At 38.2% G+C, this 15,672-nt stretch overlaps 1 protein-coding gene across 1 annotated transcript in view; it reads right to left on the bottom strand.

Moving 5' to 3' along the window:
- Positions 1–491: 491 nt before the first annotated feature.
- The window catches only part of LOC130239681 (putative ATP-dependent RNA helicase DHX57), a 32,195-nt gene continuing 17,014 nt past the window's right edge, over positions 492–15,672 (bottom strand). The window contains 8 exon segments of the mRNA XM_056470980.1: positions 492–1,592; positions 5,106–5,306; positions 5,483–5,617; positions 5,687–5,761; positions 8,188–8,325; positions 8,406–8,489; positions 11,527–11,622; positions 11,711–11,987. Of these exon segments, the coding sequence (XP_056326955.1) occupies positions 1,449–1,592; positions 5,106–5,306; positions 5,483–5,617; positions 5,687–5,761; positions 8,188–8,325; positions 8,406–8,489; positions 11,527–11,622; positions 11,711–11,987 (1,150 nt within the window). The 3' untranslated portion in view covers positions 492–1,448.

Genomic DNA, 15,672 nt, shown 5'->3' with positions numbered 1-15,672 from the left:
TTTTTTTAAATATTTCCCAAATGATGTTAACAGAGCAAGGAATTTTCACAGTATTTACTATAATATTTTTTCTTCTTGAGAAACTCTTATTGTTTTATTTTGGCTAGAATAAAAGCAGTTTTAAATTTTGAAACCTATTTTAAGGTCAATATTATTAACCCCTTTAAGCTATATATATATATATATATATATATATATATATATGATGGAAACTACTGTTATACAATGACTTGCCAAATTAAGCCTTTGAATCGCACTTTAATCTGAATACTGGTATCTTGAAAAATATATAGTAAAATATTATGTACTGTCATCATGGCAAAGATAAAAGAAATCAGTTATTAGAAATGAGTTATTAAATCTGTTGTGTTTAGAAATGGGTTGAAAATAAATCTTTCCATTAAACAGAAATTGGAGGGAAAAGGGTCGCTAATAATTAAGGAGGGCTAATAATTTTATATACAGTATACATAATTTAATATATAGTTATTTTCCTCCCTGTAAATAAGGAAAGGGAAATAAATACAATAGAATAAAAATATGAAACAAACTTTAGCTACAAAAGTCCTTCAGTTAAGAGCAGTGAGTGATTTTGTCCTTTTGTTGTTTGATTGATAAAAACAGTCGGCAGCAGGAATATTGTGCTCTGTCACTTTAAGAGAAGTACGGTTCTGATTAATGGTTTCACTTTGACATGTCTTTAGATTCTCAACTCGTTTATTACACAAATGAGGGTTGGCACAAATTTGCATGTATTAAAGCGCTCGCATTAAGATGACTTTTGATGTGTGTGCTCTGCTCGTCTCTGAGCTTGAGCGCATACACACAACAGCATGCGATCTCTTTCACGCTTTTAAAAACATGAATGATTCGAATGTACACCAATGAATGATGCGCATCCCGTGCTGCAAAAGTTACATTACAGTACATGCTTTTAGTCATTTTCACGTCAAACTGAGCTATGACAAGCAACAAATGTGTACAACTGGAAAGGGGGCGGTAAATTATTTATCTCGATTAATGTTTTTTCATAATCGTTAGAAGCCAAAATCGAAACCGGATTTTCGATTAATTGCACAGGCCTACATTTGATAATGCATTATTTGGCAGATTTCATAGTAGTCTCACATCATCATCATCATAGAAGAACTCAAAACACCATTGTCTTTTATAATATTTAACAAGTACGTTCATGTATCTCTCACACCATACATTCAAGATTCATTTACATGCAATCTGTTACTACTTTTTTTTTAATATAGATATTTATTGAAAGCAGTCCAACGTGGACTCTGATTCAGATACTGTTTGTGTGGAATCACACAATGTCAAAATTCAACAAACTAGTCCGTCAAAGAGAATGAATCTAAAATGAACGTCAACAAAACTTCAACTCGTGTTATAAGGTATTCAGGTGAACATCCCATGTGTATTTGATTGACAAACCGTTACTGTGTTGAGATAAGTGACACAATTGTGTGTATGATGCGAGATCCTCTAGGACAGCTGATCAGATCCATACTGGGATTTTTGATCTTCTCTTCTAAAAGCTGATCCAGCTCCCACCGCAGCTCTTTCACCAGCTCAGCCACCTACATGAACAGTTTGGTATTAAAACACTGTATTTTTTTTTTCTGACCACCATTCCAGCATCTATGTCTACAGAATATTCATGTTTAGAGCCACCAAACCACTGTTACACCACCTTAGCAGACTATTATACAACAGTGCCTTGAAAAAGAATTCATATCCCTTGAACATTTACTAAAAAATAAAGTCTTTCTGCATATACCCTATTTGGTTTAGGTCTGGGCTTTGACAGGGCCATTTTAACACGTGAATATTTTTTGGCTCTGGCTGTATGTTTAGGGACTTTCTCATGCTGGAAGGTGCCCTAATATCAAGCATTTTGCAGACACTACCAGCTTTTCTTCTAAGATTAAATGCATGGATACACAAAGCTGACGTTTCGGCCGTTAGGCAGCATCGAGCAGTCAGTGCATGTCTGTCAGGTTAGTTTGTTTAGTGTGTTCCACACAGTCTCTCATCGGACTCTCATCGGACTCAGCATGCAGAATCAGTGTCAGCCATTGGTAAAAGAGAGCGCTCTTATTGGCTGTTCAGCTATGAATCAATGCATGGGAACATCCAATCCGATTCTGATTTTGGTGGTCATAATCCGATTCTAAACTCTGCTGTACATTTACATCTTTAAATTTGAACCAGAACTAGAGTTTTCTATGCTTGTTTAATAATCAGAATCTCTGTATTAAGTTTCAAACTTAGGTTTAAATATTCATCATATTCATTTTCTAAAACAAGCCAGCTTTAAAACATAGTAATGCTTCTTTATGTTTTGCAACACAGTATTGTAGGCTTAAATCCCATTGATTCACAACCCATGTTTGCAGAGCACAAGCCACGAGTCTTCACTCATAATGGAGTGTGCTGTAATGAAATACTATCCCATCCGCCTCCTTTAGTGATTCTAAAACCGCTGGGACTCCAGGTGAGTTGCACAGAGTGGCACCCCAGCAATGACAACTCAAGGCTTTGATTTCACTTTCGGGTGTGTAAGGAATTCGAGCAGTGACCTGAAGCTGGCCACGCAACAAATCAGAAGCACCACAACTGTAATTATTAATCTGTCCAAATGATGAAATTCTGCTTAGATTCTGTTTAGATCTCGTGCCCGAGCAGGCCCACACTACCATGATCTATGGTTGGAAACTTTAGAGAATTGATCCAGAATCATAGAGAAAGAATCACGATGCATTAATTTTTTTTCTCTCCCTCTAGTGAATGCTGCTTGGTTTAGTTGTATGTGTGCAGCACTAGTTCCTGTTTCCCTTCGTGGAATGACAATACAGACTAATGCCATCTGCGTGTATTGAAAGATGCATTCTCTCACACAGGTCCAGAATCATTTCAGTTGGCTGTCATCTGTTTGTTGTGTTCACTTTGCAGCTTTTTGGTCCAGAAGGGACCAGATGAGGCGACAATACAGTTTGTTATTATTGTTGCCAGTTCTTGACGTCGGCTTGGTGTATCCCTGGCTCTAACAGGTTTTCATCTAAGGGATCTAAGGATCTAAGGCTTTCACCCCTAGACTTTTGTTCCGGAACCTGCCGCGTCTTCCCAGTTAGTGCAGTTCGTTTGGATATGTGAATCCAGCAATCGCACTCGGATCCACGCCAAAACAATCAGTCTGAGATCACCTGAATGAGGTGGCCTGGGCTCAATTGACCCTTCACTAAGCCCCACCCTCCTTAGTTACTGTTGCTACGCCTGTCAAGCTTTCATGCCTGGCACGGTTTTTACAATGCTTATCCGCTGGTGTCAGACATTGCCAGGGATATGTCATTTTTGGCGAACAGGTGAGATATCCGAGAAAGCCAGACAAAAAAGGACTGCAGTATACATTACAGGGTATATTCATGACATATTAGGCAACCGATAGAAGACAACTTAATCAAATTGAAGCTAGCTTAGCCTAGCCGCCTCATACGCTGACCATTCAACAGCTTAGCTAATGCCTCAGCAGGAGAGGCGAAATTTAAAAAGAACCAAAAAATAACAAATTAAACCGTGATTTCTCTATTTTTCAGTCAAAACGCCAGATAGACTATTGTTGTGCCATGAAATATAGCGTTACTAACCCACGAAGAAACACGCATGGACAGAGCTTTTACATATTCATAGAAAGAGCAGCCAGAAAGGGGAAATTGGTGGATTTGTGCCGAATATTAGCATGTAACAGTGTACAGTAAGTTATGTATTACTGTCAGTATGTTTGTGTGCTCTTTATAAATGAATGAAAAACAGCTGCGGGTGAAGAATATTGATTCCAAGTGCTCAGTTTGTGATCACATCTCTGTTTTGTTCAGTTGATTTTGTAATTTCAAATATTCGTAGCTTGAAACAGATGGAAATATGAAGTTCAGTGAAGTTAGCAACAGATTCGCAGATTCGTATTTTCCGGATCAATAACTCATCATGACCTACTCGCTATTAGTATGACTAAATTACTATGGTGAAGGCTTAAACGGAGCAGTGCTCATAATATAGAGCGAAAAAAAGAAAAGACAGCTGTGAACATAACCTGCTTTGTATTTTTGTATAAAAACAGTTTAGATGTGTTTAGGGTAAGAGGTGTGTGAGTTATTGCCGTCTATACTGAATGTGTCAGGAATATCAACACCAACATAACTCCGCTCCTTTAGCGCCCCTCACACAGCTTGATCCAAGCTGGCATTTCTCCACTTGGGTTTTTGGTTTTGAAAAGGGAAAAAAATTCCACCACCCTGTCCAAGTTTTAGGATACCGAGTATTAGATTTGCACAATCTATATGCACAACACTTTGGCCTGTTTCCCTAGCTCGAAAGCTTGACCAAGCCCCTGCCGCATAGCTACGGTGCTAAGCCACGATTGGTGGGTGGCAGTTTTTGGGTGTGGCTTAGCTAGGGGTCAATTGAAACGAACTCTGGAGCAGATCGATTGTAGTGAGAAAGCAATACAATCCGAACCTGGCTATATCACATTGGATTATGAATATGTAATAGAAATATACAGCTATATGAGAGAGATGTTTATCCGTTAAGAAAATTGATCGACAGCAGTCTTGGTTTATTTGTATTTCTCTCTATAATGTAAAGCCTATAATGCATAATTGTAGCCAAGGGCTATGTATGAGAAAGTCTTACCTCTTATTTAAACTTGGTGACGATGTCTGTGGGTGTCACCATTCAAAATTAAAGCGCAGCTTTTCGCTTATAATGTTTTATTGCTCATTACCATAAATAAATATGGACGCATGACAGCTGAGCGGGACTCTGCAAAATAAACCGTGAAACTCTGACCAATGTGAGCAGAGTTACTCGCACGTGACTTGTTTAGCTATTTTTGTCCATTTAGAAACTTTGAAGTGTGAAAGTGAACGGCACCAGAACAAAGAGCAACATGTAACACTTTGAATCCTGTTTCGGAACAAAACAATTAATCTAAGGTGTGAAAGCACCCTGAGATCGCCTGTAGTTGGCTCTATCCATGTTCCCATCAACTCTGACCAGCTTCCCTGTCCCTAGTGTACTCATGATTTATTTACCTCATGAGACGCAGCAGCAAATTTGATCCAGCCATCATCCAGAGAGATGATGAACTGTCCACGCTGCAGTTCCACATTCACTTGTCCCCCGCCGAACAGCACCATGGGATACACACAGACCATGCTACAGTCACGGATAAACACTCGACTGGTCTTCACTTTTTCATGGTACACCAGGTACGGACTGTCATAGTAGCGCACCTACATGTACAGAGGAAAAAAATGTCAGATGTAACAGCATTATGCTTTCAATTTTATTGAATCCTAACAATGATTTTTATTATAATCCAAGTCCTGCCCTAAACATTTCTTGTTATTAATCAAAACATTTTTGGGTGCTAAATTTAGCTCAAATATAATTAATGTAAGATAGTTACACAGAAGTTGACAGATGAGGGATGAATGTGGACGGCCCCATCGCTCTTAGTCATGAAGCGCAGTTCCTCTGCTTTGGGCTGCATCTTCATAGCTCCTTTGCTAGTGAGCTTATACTTCCCCTGGGGAGATCTCACCTAAACACACATTTTATTAAAGAAACAGTCACATCTTATACATTTACCAGAGAAATGAGTGAGACTGACCTGGACTACATTAGGGTAGAGGGCTGCACACAGCATGGCTGACATCAGCTTTGTGTTGTCAGAGTTCAGGTTGGCCTACAGTAGAAGAGAATATTAACAGATCACATTTTGTTGGACACGTTACTTATGTCATATTATCTGTTACTGAATATATGCTTTTGTCATTATGTATATATACAGTGGGTACGGAAAGTATTCAGACCCCCTTAAATTTTTCACTTTTTTTTATATTGCAGCCATTTGCTGAAATCATTTAAGTTTTCCTCATAAATGTACACACAGCACCCCGTACTAACAGAAAAACACAGAATTGTTGACATTTTGCAGAATTATTTAACTGAAATATCACCTGGTCTTAAGTATGTCCATTTTTTCTGATCATCCTTGAGATGGCTCTATACCAGAGGTGCCCAAACTCGGTCCTGGAGGGCCAGTGTCCTGCGAAGTTTAGTTCCAACTCCAATCAGACACACCTGGGCTAGTAAATCAAGCTCTTAGTAGGATTTCTAGAAACATTCTTGCTGGTGTGTTGAGGCAAGTTGGAGCTAAAATCTGCAGGACACTGGCTCTCCGGACCGAGTTTGGACAACCCTGTTCTACGCTTTCATTTGAGTCCAGCTGTGTTTGATTATACTGGTGGACTTGATTAGCAAAGCCACACATCTGTCTAGGTAGGACCTTACAGCTCACAATGCATGTTAGAGCAAATAAGGAATCATGAGGTCAAAGGAACTGCCTGAAGAGCACAGAGACAGACTTGTAGCAAGGCATAGATCTGGCCAAGGTTACAAAAAAGAAAAATCCTGCTGCTTAGGTTCCTAAGTGCACAGTGGCCTCCATAATTCTTAAATTAAATATGTTTGGGACGACCAGAACCCTTCCCAGCCAAACTGACCTATCGGGTGAGTAAAGGTGAGAGAGGTAAATAATAACCCAAAGATCATTGTGACTGAGCTCCAGAGATGCAGACGGGAGAAAGTTGTAGAAAGTCATCCATCGCTGCAGCCCTCCACCAATCGGGGCTTTATGATAGAGTGGCCCGACGGAAGCCTCTCCTCGGTGCTAGACACATGAAAGCCAGCATGGAGTTTGATAAAAAATAATAAAAAAACACCTGAAGGACTCCACGATGGTGAGAAATAAGATTCTCTGTCTGACAAGACCAAGATCGAACTTTTTGGTCTCAATTCTAAGTGGTATGTGTGGAGAAAACCAGGCACTGATCACCTGTCCAATACAGTCCCAACAGTGAAGCATGGTGGTGGCAGCATCATGCTGTGGGGGTGTTTTTCAGCTGCAAGGACAGAACGACTGGTTGCAATCAAGCGAAAGATGAATGCAGCCAAGTACATGGACATCCTGAACGAAACCTTCTCCAGAATGCTCAGGACCTCAGACTGGGCCGAAGGTTTACCTTCTAACAAGACGATGATCCTAAGCACACAGCTAAAATAACGAAGGTTATTCATAACAACTCCATGACTGTTTTTGAATGGCCCAGCTAGAGCCCTGACCCAAACCCAATTGAGCATCTCTGGAGAGACCTAAAAATGGCTGTAAACCAACAGTTACCATCCAACCTGACAGAACTGGAGAGGATCTAAAAGGAGGAATGGAGAGGATTCCCAAATCCAGGTTTGAAAAACTTGTTGCATCTTTCCCAAAAAGACTCATGACTGTACTAGATGAAAAGGGTGCTTCTACTAAATACTGAGCAAAGGGACTAAATACTTAGGACCATGTGATATTTCAGTTTTTATTTTTTAATAAATCTGCAAAAAGTCAGCAATTCTGTGTTTTTCAGTCAATAACTTAAATGATTTGAGCAAATGGCTGCAATATAATAAAGAGTGAAAAATTTAAGAGGGTCTGAACACTTTCCATACACACTGCATCTTGTATAGAGTTACTGCAATGTTTTAAGTAAACACAATCTTTTACAATGCAAACTTCGATCCACCACTCAGCAAACTCACATATTACCACTATCAAAAAGCACTCATTACTGAGATTACTGAGATGAGATAGAGTTTGGATAATCATCTTGCACAATTTGCCTGCCATTAGTTGCTTAATTTATAATGTCATAAATGTTACTAATAATTATAGACTAGATTCTTTAGAATAACACAAATGCAGCACTTAATTTAATTTTCTATTAATCTAACAGAATTATGCTATTTATCACTTGTTAAATTGCCCTAAAATAAACATTTAAGACAAACTATATTAAAATGAATTTCTTCAAACAGATTTCAGTTTAAAGGTTAAAATCAAATCTTGCGACACAGTCATTATGCCATCATGATACTGTATATGTAAATATCTCTCTGTCTCTCTACACTAAACACATCACAAAATGTAGGAAAATATTTAAATGAGGCTTAATTAATCAGAAACACTATATAGAAGACCTTCTTTTACTATTTCTACTATGTTAGTGCATACACTAATTCCAGTTCTCAAGTCTATTTCTGCCCCAGCCCTCGAGAATCAGTTACCTCATAACCTGTAGCCTCCAGCACCCCATCACTTCCCTTCGAGCTCATTTTTTCAATGACCCTGGCCTTCAGCCCATCCTTCACAAAGCCAATGTCAGACAGGAGCTCTGCAAACTGCCTTTTAAGACATGCTATTTCCTGAGAGAGAATACACACAACAAAAAAGTTATCCAAGTGTGATTGACATCTATAGTGAGCCAATCAGAGAACAGGATTACCTGTAATCCTCGGATTGAAAGGAAGTTTTCTCTGCAGTACTGATATCCAGCCTTAAAGCCCGTCTGAGCGGCGTTACACCAACCCTGAACAAACACACATTAGTACATGACTTCATGATGTATAAAACATTCATAAAACAAGCACATTTCATGAAAATATTGAGTGAACTGCAAAAAAATAAATAAATAAATAAAAACATGTATTGAACTACATCTGATTAGGTTAAAATTACATAACCCTGATATTATATGAACCTAGTTAATTATTCAATGTATTTTGGAAAACCGATAATTTATAAATTATTTGATTTGATTTATTTATTTCGAACAGAAAAATCTAATTAAGAGGGTGAAATGTAAAAAATACATTTCAACATGGTCGAAATGAAGCGGGATGAAGCACAAGCCTTTTAGGATCAGATTTTTTTAGTATTAAAGAGCCCCTGTTGTGGGTTTTTGAAAATGACCTTCCATGTAGTGTGTAACACAGCTCTAAATGAAGTGAAATATCCAGCTAAGGCTCAAATCTGAAAGTGGACCGTTTTTAAAACTATTGATTCATCTAAAAAAAAAGAGTCGACTCAGTGGTTAGAATGAATCGTCTTCAAAACGAGTCTTTAGCCGTTTCAGCGTGATGTGGCTACGAAACATAAGCCCCGCCCAATTGTTGTGCGCGCAAACCCGGGAAATTGTAAACCTGCGGCTCCGCCCACTAACCCAGCAGCAAAGACAAACAGATCCTGAAGTCATCATGAGTCATGAAGACGCTGTGCTTACCTGGATATTATTGGAAGTGTGAGGGAAATGGGCGATTCATTCGTTTGTTAAAGGAAGGATCAGAAAAGACTACTGATGTATGAGACTTGTGAGACGAATGGACAGACAATACACCAGGGGTGCGTGCAAAATAAAGCCAGTTTATTAGGCACACAGGCAGCCTGCTGCAACTGAGGAGCTCTGGTGAGCGCTACCACCCCCTGGCTGGGGATGTGATCTCTGGGCAAAGCAGAGTACATGTAAGCCCTGAGAACATATAACACTTCAGGCAAGAAGTGCCACAGCAATGATTGTAAATAGAAATGATCTAAGTTATAGCTGAGAAGGGAGAAAAGCTCCAAAATAAAAGACCTGGCCCACGACACATTTCATAACTGTAAGTAAATGGCTTCTCTCATTGTTTTCTCTAGCTTGCAAATGATGCATTCAATTGTGTTTTGTTACTTGTAACCGCTTGTACTGTATCAGGTTAACTCTTTATATTCTCATATCGCGTCTAATGCTCTAATGCCACGTTGAAACGCGACCCGTGCCGCTTTGTTTACGAATTTGAATGCGTTTGTGAGCTGGTGTTCCACGGCCGTTTGTGGTTGCTATGGCCACCGTCAGCTGTTTAGGTGTTGCTGCTGTGTGGATTAATACTGAAAGTGTATCATAGTTAAGAATGGAGCAATATGCTGATGTTTAACTACACTGCTTTTGGTGGTAAGGTGTCTGAATAACACTGTTGAGTAAGTTTTACTATGAAGCGTGTTTCTGGCGTCCACTGAGATCGGATCCTATACCAATGTTGGCAAACCAGGGGCTTGACAAATCGTGCTGGGTGTCATACTGTCTCGCGCTGAGCGCTGTCGACCAATCACAACAGGCTGTCATCGGACCAATCAGAGCAGATTAGCTTTGCGCTAAGGAGGGGTTTGGGAACAAATTAATCTCTGAACGGTTCATATGGGAGTCGCTGGGATAATTAGGTCAAAATAAATTCATATTAGGGCAACGCAGTGGCGTAGTAGGTAGTGCTGTCGCCTCACAGCAAGAAGGTCGCTGGTTCGAGTCTCGGCTGGGTCAGTTGGCGTTTCTGTGTGGAGTTTGCATGTTCTCCCTGCATTCCTGTGGGTTTCCTCCAGGTGCTCTGGTTTCCCCCACAGTTCAAAGACAAGCAGTACAGGTGAATTGGGTAAGCTAAATTTTCCGTAGTGTATGAGTGTGAATAAGAGTGTATGGATGTTTCCCAGAGATGGGATGCAGCTGGAAGGGCATCCGCTGCGTAAAACATATGTTGGATAAGTTGGCGGTCCATTCCGCTGTGGTGACCCCAGATTAATAAAGGGACTAAGCTGAAGAGAAAATGAATGAATGAAATTCATATTATAAGACTATGAAAGTGTTTTTTGACCTTGCATGCATATCAGTATGTTGTTGGAGATCCATAAAACCGAAATAAGACCCTTTTTAATGTATAATATGGGCTATTTAAAATTATTAGAATCAGATGATGAAAGTGTATAACAATCTAATTAACAGAAGTGTTTCTGGTTTTATCTTCAAAATCTACCGACAGCAGGTCTATGGAAAATGAGCAATGTTTAAAGAGGATATACTAAAAACATGTGGATTATGAGTGAATATTGAGTAAAATAACTTAATTTCATAGCAAAATGTATGTCATTTACTATTATTAAACTGCATCATGAATTGAAAAACATTATAAGGCTACAATATTGCAATCATTTTATTATAAAATACAAATAAGCAGTAAAACTGAGGAAAATTAATACAATTTAAAATAATTCATTTTGCTTTTTGAACACATAATTAAATACATGCCTATTATTAATGTGTATGATGTATCAGCAGCCATTACTTCAACCTTCAGCAGCCAGGGTTACCATCACCCTGTGTTAATGCACGTTTTGAAGCATCACATGAGAAACTACTGATGAAAATGGCTAATTTCATAGTTTTTACGTTCACTTGAGGTGGTTTTTTGACTTGTGAGAAAAAGGATTCATGCAAATAATGGAAGATGAAAATGCATTTGCCAAATAACACATTAAATACATGCGACTCGATTATGTTTGCCTTGTTTACTGTTGGTTACTAGGTTAATGCAGTCAGCCGCTCTGACAACTTGATGGTAATGCACCTAATTTACATTTAGGATTTTCTTAAAAAGCAAAAACCGAACTTTGAAATTATTTGCTTCGTGTTAGGATGAAAACCGGCTAATGTCACATGAACCATCACAAATCATTAATCTTGATAACAGTTGTGCTGCTAAATATTTCTGAAGTAACAATTAAACATTTTTCTCAGGGTTCTTTAATAAATTGAAAATACTGACCTTGTACGCCTGCATTAAAGCTAGATGGTCACTGTTCGCCAGAGAGAAAGCCAACTTCTTCTCATTAGCCTCTTCTCGTTTATCCCATGGAGACACCTTTGAGTGCAGTCACCAAGAAAACAGTCATCTCAGGAAAAAATACTGCATTAGACTGATGATTTCTATTATGAATTGATTGACTTACGAATGGACTCTTGAAGGCCAGGCTGGCCGCGATGGTGAGGGCAGGGTCCAGGCAGCGGAAGATGGCTCCCAGCAGCATGAGTTTACCAATGCGCACGTCGACTGGCAGACAGGCCAAATGCCAGCCCAGTGGAGTTAGAGACTCCTCATCAGTCAGGGCACCAAGGGCACACAGACGCTGTTTAGCTGCTGCCAAACTGCCTTCTGTGGGCGGCTCAATCAGCTGAGAGAAAACAGAGTCCAGAGGACGCTCTGCAAACACCTCCAGCACCTTAACCCTGGGAGAAAAAATGCAATTCCTTTTAAATAAGTACAAAAATAAACAGGAAAACAACAACAAAACCCAAATATGAGACACATTTAATAAAACGGCATTAGACTTAAAGTGACAATAACTCTTGATCAACATGCAAAACCAGATAACACTTACATTATAATAGGCTATATGCCAGTTCAAGCGCTTCCGGTGAACTGTATGCAGTTACAAAATCGATGTGTTTAATGTCCGTTTTCTTTAAAAATCTATGATCTTCACTGCCTGATTGAAATACAATATAAAGTGTGTATGAGACTCTACAAGAAGCACTGTATTAAATCCTGTTGTCCAGTGCCATGTCTATGCTCGCCTGCTGCTCCTGAAGGTGCTTGTGTTTAAACAGATCTTCATCTTGTTTTACAAGCAATGAACAACTAAATGAATGCTTAAGTCCATTATATATATTAATAAATATAAATAATATTGATCAAATGTCAAAATACAACTTTCATTACTACGCTGATGACACAGTTATATACACAGCTGCATCTACACCCAATCTGGCCCATTCTCAGTTACAGGTTGCATTTAATGTCGTTTAACACAAATTATTTGCGTTGAAAGTAGTTTTAAATGCTGATAAAACAAAACTGATGTTGTTTTCCAAGTCAAAACAAATTCTTCAAAATCTGTCTTACTACTATATAAGGTTCAGAGATTGAATTTGTGTCCCAGCACAGGTATCTTGGAATTTTAATTGATGACACTCTTACCTTTGGCCCTCATGTTCAGCAATTGGCTTCTATTTTAGATTTAAATCTGGTCTTTCTTTTGATGCAAAAAAGAAGCTCATTTCTGCAACTTTTATGTCTGTATTGGACTATGGCGATGTTATTTATATGCATGCTTCAGAGTTTGCATGGTTTAGACCAGGGGTGGGCAAACTCGGTCCTGGAGGGCCGGTGTCCTGCACAGTTTTGCTCCAACACTAAATCAAACACACCTGAACATGCTAATAAGTGTCTTTGAGATCAGTAGAAATCTATAAGCAGGTGTGTTTGATTAGAGTTAGAGCTAAATGGTGCAGGACATCAGCCCTCCAGGACCGAGTTTGCCCACCCCTGCTTTAGACACTGTTTACCATGGTGCACTGAGGTTTTTAACAAATCTTAAATCCATCACTCATTATTGTGTGCTGTACACTCGGGTAGGATGGTCTGCTTTGTCCACTCGTAGACTCAAGCATTGGCACATCTTTGTTTATAAATCTATTCTGAGTTTACTGCCCTCATATCTCCAAACTTCCATTTGTAAAAAACCTGTCTCCAACTATAGCCTTCGGTTTCAGGAAGTTTATTTATTATCTGTACATGTGGTGCATACTGAAATGGGAAAAAGGCTTTTGAATATGCAGCACCTTTTGCATGGAATAACCTCCAAACAAAGTTGCAGTTTAGAGAGTTTGTTTCACTACATGCTTTTAAAAAGATTTTAAATGATTTGGAGTTTGAAACATTGGCCTCTAGATGTTCTGAATAGTTTTTAACTGTCATTGTATGCGTGTTTTGATGGATGAATGATGTTACCTGTTTTTTTTTTTTGTTAAACCCATGTGAACTGTATACTGCCTAATCTTGGCCAGGACGCTCTTGTAAAAGAGATTTTTAATCTTAATGTGCTATTCCTGGTAAAATAAAGGTTATAATAATAATTATATAATAATTAAACTGAATATATTTTAATTACATTGCAACATCCATTCTGTTAAAAGAACTGCATTACATTAAAAATTGTAGCATTAACCTTTCACCGGAAGTTTGTCGTTAGGGCAAATAACACTAGCTGTGCATATAACCCATTGAAAGAAATTTGTCATTTCAATTAAATTCAGGTATACAACGGGCAATTACAGTGGCATTATACAGGAAAAAACTGACATTGCAATGTTTTTTTTTTTGTAATATATTTTCATATAAAAAAAATTTGGTCCCACTTTATATTAAGTGGTCTTAACTCATATGTACTTACACTGATATAAATACTTCGTTACAATGTGGTTATTGTGTAAATACATGTTTTTACTGTGTACTTATGCTTGATTAAATAACTGTATGTAATTACATCTGTAGTTAACTTCTCTAATTACACTTGTAAATACACTGTTGACCATCCCTTACACCTTAACCCACCCTTAAACCTACCCATACCACCAAACCTGTCGATAACCCAACCCCTATCCCAACTCAAGAGCACCACAAGTGTTCTCAAATACTTTATGAACACAGTAAGTACATTGTATTTATTGTTTGATGCAAGTACATAGTAGTTAAGGAAACTTAAAGTGGGACCAAAAATTTTACTAGATAACAAAGCTGCATTTAAATAGCTGTATTTGTAAAAGAATTCATAATTTTAATATTATTGGGCTGATTCTGTATAGTTTGGATGGATGGAATGATGGATGGATGGATGGATGGATGGATGGATGGATGGATGGATGGATGGATGGATGGATGGACGGACGGACGGAATGTTCAAAACCTATTTGAGTTTCTTTCTTCTGTTGAACATAAAATGAGTTATTCTGAAGAATGCTGGTTGATGGAACCCACTGACTTCCATAGTATTTTTCTTACTATATAAATCAATGGGTACCATCAAACAGAAGTTTTCCAAAATATCTACTTTTGTGTTCCACAGAAGAAAGAAAATCAAAAAGGTTTAAAACCACCATTTTTTGGGTGAACTATGCCCTTAAATAAACCGCACTTTTTGTTTTTCTAGGTAGTTTAACAGTACTTGAGTATAGTAACTGAATAATTAAACTTGAAACAACAATACAGGGGGCTCTATAGTTTCCAGCAAACGAATAAATGATTAATAATAATGAAGTGTGGTCAAAAAAGCTATTTAAACACACATCCTATTCTTATGCCCCATATGGTGATGCAGACGTCTCCAAAACCCAACAGGTGGACAAATATAAACTTGTTTTTATTAAAATAAATATAAATATGCACATAATAAATAATACAGCTAATAATAATAACATTATACAAATGCAAATCTCGATTCGAGTCTCGAATAAACTGAAAAAAGCCCCCGTGAAGAAGGAGGTATAGAGGCAGTGGGTTTTATATTTATGTATAAAATAATAATTTTTGTAACATTTTAATCCTTTTTTTCCATATGTAAAGATATTTGTGTGTTGCTGAACATCCTGTGTGTATTAAGCAATGTGTAAGCGTTTAAACCTGCATAGGCACATAACTAACGCGCTCTGCACTGGACTTTAGACCAGCTTTTAGTTGGTCAATATCAGTTCCTCAAAATAGCAGCATGACAACAAACCACCTTAACACACCTCCTTTATAGACTGGAACACTCATGAGTCTACAAAGTGGCGCAAATGGATTCGCTATTTAAACAGCGTGCCGCAAAACGTGAGACCAGCGCTGGTCTGAAAATAGCAACAAATTGTGCCAAACACGTCTTGCGCATTATTGCGCAGGATGTATGATAGGGCCCAGAGTCTTCACGGAATAAGATAAATATAACAAATTATTAAATCTGCAAATGAGAAGATGCATGAGAACAATTAATACGTGGAATAATTGACTGTGGGCCACTGAATTATCAGAATTTTTTTTTTTGATTACTTAATAATAGTAACATAGCAAATTCTAATAATTTATCAACCTGGAGCC

The sequence above is a fragment of the Danio aesculapii genome, chromosome 13, assembly GCF_903798145.1.
Source record: "Danio aesculapii chromosome 13, fDanAes4.1, whole genome shotgun sequence".
NCBI lineage: Eukaryota > Metazoa > Chordata > Actinopteri > Cypriniformes > Danionidae > Danio > Danio aesculapii.
The sequence above is the reverse complement of the archived record's forward strand: the minus strand, read 5'-3'. Positions and strand labels throughout refer to the sequence as shown.